We start from the raw sequence: 7934 nt of genomic DNA on the forward strand, positions 1-7934 counted from the left end.
TAGAAGTAAATTTTCAAAAGGATAATAAAATCTTTTTCAAATAATCACTATGAGTCAAGTATCTTTCAACAGTTTGTGTTTAAGAAAACTCATTTAACCACTGTTTATTCCTGCTGTTATTTGAGGTTAATGTATGAGTCTAGTCCAGCCTAAACACTACAGGTGCAAATCGCCAGCTATATCATGTGTCAACTCCCCTTCCCATCACAGGTGTCCATCTTCACTGTCATTATCTATTGTACAGGTACCTTTTTCTAAGAAATTACACTCAAACACCAATTCATCAAAATACTAGGAAAAGCAGAGCATAGATTGGTAGTGCATGAAATACCCCAATTCCAATTTTTCAGTCTTTGAAAAATATCAATCTCAAACCACTCTGATACTAAATTTACTTGGCATGAAAATGAAGACAAAAATAGCCTTTCCTTCAAAACTTTAGCCACCTAGGATGCCAGCTTATAAATACTATATAAATGAAAAGGACAAAATACAAGTGTTCAATTGTTAAACTGCCTTAGGCTACCCCCGACACTCAACTCTGTGTCCACCAAATTAAATAAGACCCAAATCATGTCTTGTTTCATTTTGTTTTGTGTTTCTATTTAAACCTAAGGCTTCATCTAGGCTATGCCTGGGTGGCTCAGTTGGTTAAGCGTCTGCCTTCAGCTTGGGTCATGATCCCAGGGTCCTGGGATCAAGTCCCGCATTGAGCTCTTCGCTTAGTGGGGAGCCTGCTTCTCCCTCTGCCTGCTGCTCCCACTGTATGTGCTCTCTCTCTCTCTCTCTGACAAGTAAAATCTTAAAATAAATAAATACAAGCTTTACCCAACCTACAGATATGTTTCAACTGGTAAAACAGTTTTGGGATTTTAAAATTCATATTCGACATTTTATTTTTTTAAAAGATTTATTTAGAGAGTGAGAGAACAGCAGGAGGGTCAGAGAGAGGGAGAGAGGATCTCAAGCAGACTCCATGCTAAGCACAGAGCCCGAGGCGGGGCTCGATTTCACAGCCCTGAGATCATGAGCCAAGCCCAAATCGAGAGTCGAATGCTTCACCGACCGCGCCCCCCAGGCACCCCTTCAACATTTAATCAGAAGATTTCACAGAAAACTCCAAGGATCAGATTTCAGATCTACAAATGTCCAGATTTTTCTTTAATACAAAAAGATCTGGGAATAGCCTACCCACAGTCCTGCATGGCAAAATGGGCTAAAGCTGTATTGTGGCTTTACAGGTGCTGTGTGCTCCTAGCTCACCGTGTTCTCTTGCTGGCCACCCTTACTCATGTCTTTATTAGGCCAGCCCCTGTAGATACTGAGCTTACAAATCCCTGTAAGCTCTGTGCAAAGTAGATATTTAACTATTGCTCATTATGTTGAATGAAACTTGTGATCTTGAAGTTCAAGGACACTTACGTTAAATAAATTTGAGGCTGTCGTCCCTCCTGTGCAAAGGCACCTTTTTAATTATCTTAGGACCTAAGATCTATACACTCTTGGCACTCAACCATGCAGCTGATGGTGTGTGTGTGTGTGTGTGTGTGTGTGTGTGTGTGTGTGTGTTCCTAAAAAGCTATACATTTGATGGAGAGATGGCTTGACTAGGGCGGCAGCCGTAGAGATGGTGAGAAGTGAAGAGATTCGAACTGTATTTGATGGGAGAAATTGTTTAGGAGGGGAAGTTCTTCAAAAACTGCAAGGGAAGCTAAGAATGGGTATTTTCAGCCCTGCTGGTGAGGAGGAAAGGGGGAGTGGGGAGGCGGTTGGGTAGACAAGCCAGAGTTTACCCCCAGGGGATGATTAAGTCAAGATTGTAAAATACTACTTCCCTTTGTTCCTAGTAAAGTAAACCTTGCTTGGGAGTTTGTACTTAGGAGTCCACTGTTTCAACTCATCTGAACTTTGCGCTGCTAAATTCTACTTCGTTTTTGGTCTCCCTCATCTGGAAGCATCGGGAAAAGAAAACAGTTAATTTAAAAATATGCCCCAAACATATTCCATCAATGTCACCCTACTCTGGCACCTTGGTTAAAAAGGGAAATTTTAAGAAGGGAAATCTTAAGACATAAGACTTTTCTCTTTCCTTTCCTTTAGCACACTGTCCAACGAATGACATTAAGAGTAAGGAACAAGGGGCGCCTGGGTGGCACAGCGGTTAAGCGTCTGCCTTTGGCTCAGGGTGTGATCCCGGCGTTCTAGGATCGAGCCCCACATCAGGCTTCTCTGCTGGGAGCCTGCTTCTTCCTCTCCCACTCCCCCTGCTTGTGTTCCCTCTCTCACTGGCTGTGTCTCTCTCTGTCGAATAAATAAATAAAATCTTCTAAAAAAAAAAAAAGAGTAAGGAACAAAACACCTAAATTCATGATTCATTGTAGTTGTTGTTTTTCACGTTCTGAGTAATTGGGCTGAAGATTAAAAGCCAGAATCGGTATCACTACATAGCACTTCATAGTAAGCGATATCCTGTTTATCACCCCAATTCTGGGCTGGTTTAATTAGCTTTTCTCTCACATCCTGAGTGCTTCAGAGATTACAGGTCATCAAAGGCATGAATTAACCCTTTTTACCGTTTTGTTTGCAAAATACTTTACCGCCCCTGCACCACTGTTTTCCTGATATTCCAAACTGACTGCAGAATTATCCTGAATGTGAAGGCAGGTGTATGATTTCAAATGATGAGATTTTATTCTTACCTGGACAGGGCTACCTCGTGTTATGTATGGAATCCTAAGATACAACCTATAAAAGCAAAGAGATTTTCTCCTGGGTAGAGCAAAATGGGGTACATACCTGACTTCAGGCTCTGAGGGGCCCCTCTGCTGCCGTGGGAGGGAGCAGCTAATTAAAAATAAACCACCTTGAAAAAAAAATAATCGCTCCTCTCCCATGGGAACAGTCTCGGGAGACTCCCTGCCCTTTTTTGACCCCCTTCCTTGGCAACCCTTCTATTTACCAGCTGTGACTCACGTTGAGACCTTATTTCTCAATTTCCTTGACCAGAGTGGCTTGTTATTAACTGGACATTACCTAGGTAACACATTGGTGTCAGAGGGCTCCCAGGGATTTGCTCTGGGTTTCCTTCCCTAGAGAGAAGTCTGCAAGCCAAGCACGTCCTCCGAGTGCATTTCTTCTGCATCTGAAATCCGAGCTCTTTCCATCCTGATGCTTAGGGCATGGATTGTTTTTCAAAAGCGAAACCATATAAAACAAGTACAACGTTCTTACTGAGAGTCAGTGTAACACCGTGCTTCGAGCACGGGCTCTCTTAGCTAGACCATCTGGGTTCAAGTTCCAAATCACATAGTAATTGCCCAATAAATGTGAGCTGTTATTTCACTTGGAATAAAAATCAAACTTCTGGTCTACAACCTACTTGATGCGTTCCCAATCTCCATAAACCTCACCTTACTCTACTTTCCTCAACTGTTCACAACCCACTTGCCTCTTCAGTTTCTTGAACATTATAAGTTTATTTGCCTCAGGGTCTTTCCACTTGTTTTTCTCCCAGTTAGGGAGGTTCTCCCAAATCTAACTGGCTCCTTATCACCATTTAGGTTCTGGGTTTCATGTTAACCCTTCTGCAAAGAGCTTTTCTCTAATTAATCTATCCAAAACACATCCCCACCCCAATACATCAGTTTCATTTCTTTCATGACACTTAACAGTAATTTATTTGTTGATTTGTCTCCCATTTGCATGTAAATTCTGAAATAGGAAATGTCTTATTCATCTTTATCCCAGAGTTTAGAATCGTAACTGGTACACTTGATGTTTGTTAAAAGGAAAAAAATATATATATCAAGTTAAAAATCCCATCTGAATGTAAAAAAAAACTGGCCACAATCCCCAGAGAAAACAAAATTTCAAAGAATAAAAAAATATCTGGATCCTGTAACAGATACCGGTCATATTAACAGCCCAATTTTTGAAAAAAATCTTTCACTAGTTTGAGAAAATGCCAGATTGGGTTCTGTCTCCCCATTGTAGACATCAGGACTCAAATTCTCAGCCTCTCTTGCAGGTAGGATGGAGGCGTGACTAGGCTCTCCCTACCAGACACACCTCGGAAGACTGACTCAGAAGAGCAATCAATGTAAAGCGATTCTGCTTTCTGTCCCGAGCCATGGCTGAAGTGCTGGGCTTCCCTAGATGGGGCAGCAGAGCATAGAAAGTGTTCTCAGGTCAGTTCTGCGCGTGATTTGGGGCATCACTCCTGGAATTACAGCTTTAAGGCTGTCCCCCAAATTCTCAGAAGCACCTCATCTCACTTTAACAAGCCCCTTTCCCACTTAAGCAGCCCGAGCGATCTTCTGTTGAGATCCAAGCTTGCAGGAACTACCAAAACTGTTTCAATCAGTCTTTAGAAGAAGATATAGTTCCCATGTCTGTCCACTTTGTTTCTTGGTATGTATCAAAAGCAGCTTTTGTCCAGGAAGTAAGAAGCTGAGACACAGGCCAGCCATCTTTACTCTCCTTTTCTGGTCTCAGGCATTTATTTCCACAACTCCTTGGGAAAAACAGTCCAAGAAACCTGCTCCGTCTTTACAGCAAAGGTTGAGGCATACCCATTCAAAACATGGGTTACGATGTTTCACAGTTAAAAGGTAAGGACTACCCTAATTTTGAATTTGATTGTTAAATACCATCCTTTTATGATAAAATAAGAGTCTATATCAGAGGTTGCAAACTGAGTAAATCTGACCCTCAAGGGTTTTGTCTGGTCCACAAGCTGTTAAACTTTAAAAAGTGTAGCCAGAGATACAAAAATTTCACATTTACATCTGTGATTTCTGAGGATTACAGACCTGCACGCAACAATCAGTCGGAGAGCGGAGGCCCTTTCAACACGGGCAGGTATTCTTCAACTTGCCATGGATACTGACCAGATCTTTACTTTTAATTTTGTATAGATTAGAAGTTAGGCTACCTGCCATTTCATGAAAATGTTGTTTAATAAGTAAACATAAAAACACCTATGTTTTGTACTACTATGAAATACGGGAATAAAATAGATTAAATCAAAATAGAAAAGGCAAATTGAAGGGGAGAAATGGGAAGTTGTTCGGTGGGTGTCAAGGTTCAGCCACGCAGGATGGTGGGTTCTGGGATCCGTTGTACACCGTGTGTGTGTGGTTGACAATACTGTACCGTACACTTGGAAATTACTGAGAGGGGAAATTGGGTGTGTGTGTGTTGTGTGTGTGTTTCGCCACCATAAACAGAATCAATGTAATCCATTGCATTAACCAAAGAGAAAAAAGCAGCACATAATAATGCAGAAAAAGCACTTGATGAATTCAATGAAAACTTAGCAAACCATAAAAGGAAGGAAATTTCTTTAATCTGATAAAGGACAGTAGCTACAGTAAAGCAATAACAAGTAATATTGGTCAAATAGTCAAAGTTTTTCACCTAGGATCGTGGAAAAAAAAAAAGAATGCTCACTATTCCACTTTAATTCAATACTGTATTTGGTGTACTTGGCCAGTAAAGCAAGAAAAAAAAAAAGAAAAGAAAACCAGACTGGATAAGGAATAAGGGGCAGGGGAGGGCAGAAGGTTGGGACTTAGGTTTGAAGATTCCAAAGCAAGCCAAACCACAGTATACAGTGTGTATAATACTGTAAGAAAATTTTTTGTAAATCAGCAATTTGTAAGAGAAACTGACAGACTACAAAGGTGGTTTCCTTTATCTTACTAAATAGCTCACTTTGATATTAATTCAAATATTTAATAGAATGACCATTTCCCATATAATTAAAAATAATTTACATTTTAAACATTTTTTGTAGAATATATTCCATCATTTGAAACAGAAAGAAGACCCAAACAATGTCTTAGCAAACAATAAACTGACCTTAAGTATATCATCTGTGATTAATTCAGAAGACTAAGTTTACTACACCTTTCCAAGCATTAAGATAGACGATTCAAAGTATTTTTTGATTGGGGAAGGTAGGAAAAAAAGCAGAAGAGAAAAATGATCTGTCAAAACACAAAATCCTGTCACTTAATGTTATAACTCACATGTTCAAGACATCTTCTAAGTGCTGAAAACACAAGACAGTTCTCAAAAACAGTATTATAACCCATTAATAACAACAGCATCCAATACATCAGAACAAAAAAGCCCCTTATAAAAAGGAGACCATGTATTCAGTTATTGAACAATCCCAGTCTTTTCCATGCATTCCTGGAAAAAATGCAAATAAATGTATCTTTTGGGTAACATGGCAATCCACATCTGCCTCCGGTCAGACTCTCCCATCCACCTTAGTACTGCGGAAATGTTCCATCAACTTTGGCAGCCCAGGCCATGAGGCCCCCCACAACATCCTGAACCGTTAAAGATTCTAAGTCCTGGACTGCTGTCAAGGACTGCAGGATCTTCACTGCTTTCTGGGAGTCATTGCCCAGTTTGCAAATCACATAAACTGGGAAAGCTGCCCCTTCCTGTGTGCCCTGCCTCCCTTCCCGGATTGCTTCTCCTAGGAGCTCCAGGCTCTGCACATCCCTCCGTTCCAAATGTTTCAAAGGGATATGCAGGGCATGAGGCAAACGACAGATGTCCACCTCCACTTGAGGCCTGACGTCCAGCAACAGGTGGGGTGAGCCTGAATCGAGAAGTCGCTTATAGTCGGTGACCGAAACTCGCTCCTCTGGGCTCAGCAACTGCAGAGAGCGGCACTTGTCCGTGGCTGAGGAGCCACAGAAGGCCTCGTAATCCTGCAGGTCAGTCACAGTGGGCCGCTCGCCGCAAGCCGCACAGTCAGGCCTGCGGCTCCGAAGCTGAATACAGCGAAACTGTCCTCTGAGGGCATCAAAGATCAACAGGCTGCGACTGTAAGACGGACCCAGACCAGCTGCGATCTTCAACACTTCCAGTGCCTGCAAGCAGCCCAGGACCCCAGTGACGACACCGAGCACCCCGCCATCCGCGCAGTTGGTCACTGTCTCCGCTGGAGGTGGTTGGGGGAATATGCAGCGATAGCAAGGCCCGCCGTCATAGTGGTACACTGTGATCTGGCCCTCAAAGCGCAAGGCGCTGGCCGACACGAGAGGCCGGCCGGCAAGCACACATGCGTCGTTAACCAGGTAGCGAGTGGGCACGTTGTCAGAGCAGTCAGCCACCACGTCATAGCGGCGGACTAAGTCTAGCGCCGTGGCTGGCGTAAGCACCTGAGCATAGGGCACGCACTCCACCGCAGAATTGAGGCGGCGCAGCGAGGCGGCGGCCGAAAAGACCTTGGCTTGGCCGGCAAGCGCCTCGCCATGCAGCACCTGGCGGGCCAAATTGCTCATTTCTACGACGTCGTAGTCCACGAGGCCGAGGCGGCCTACGCCGGCCGCTGCCAGGTACTGCGCCAGAGGACAGCCGAGCCCACCGCAGCCCACGACTAGCACGGACGCGGTGGCCAGGCGCAGCTGTCCGTGCACGCCCAGCTCAGGCAGCACTAGCTGCCGGCTATAACGCAAAATCTCATCTCGCGACAGGGCGGCCTTCGGCGGCAGGGGCGACACCGGAACCAACCGCTCTGGCTCCTGCTCCGCCAAAACAGCCGCCGCCAGCCTCTGTTTCAGAGAACTTAGCTCTTCCTCACGCCGGACAACTTCAGCCTGCAAGGCAAGCACCTCCTCCCTGGAAGCCATGGCGCCCTTCCCGGAAGTTGTCTTGAAAGGCATTTCCTTTTCCGGCTTAGCGTCTGCTAGCGACTGGAATAAACTAAAAAATTTTTACGGAACATAGGAAAATGTGATAAGTAGACGTGTACTTCCTGGAGAACCCTCAGATTCAACCTTAAAGATTCATAGTTCCTGGATATTTCCAGTGGAACCACGAAGAGAACCTTAGGAGAGCTAGAACCCAACCACATAGCCTGTCCCCCCTCTTCCCGAGTTTGGTACGGTCCGACCCGTCCCCTTCCCGCG

The 7934-nt window shown here is 44.1% G+C and overlaps 1 protein-coding gene across 1 annotated transcript; it reads right to left on the reverse strand.

Moving 5' to 3' along the window:
- Nucleotides 1–5325: 5325 nt before the first annotated feature.
- Nucleotides 5326–7680, reverse strand: MOCS3 (molybdenum cofactor synthesis 3). The gene has a single exon (XM_026503740.4). The coding sequence runs from the start codon at nucleotides 7653–7655 to the stop codon at nucleotides 6279–6281; it is 1377 nt and encodes a 458-aa protein (XP_026359525.2). The 5' UTR covers nucleotides 7656–7680; the 3' UTR covers nucleotides 5326–6278.
- Nucleotides 7681–7934: the final 254 nt, after the last annotated feature.

This window comes from Ursus arctos, unplaced genomic scaffold, assembly GCF_023065955.2.
Source record: "Ursus arctos isolate Adak ecotype North America unplaced genomic scaffold, UrsArc2.0 scaffold_16, whole genome shotgun sequence".
NCBI lineage: Eukaryota > Metazoa > Chordata > Mammalia > Carnivora > Ursidae > Ursus > Ursus arctos.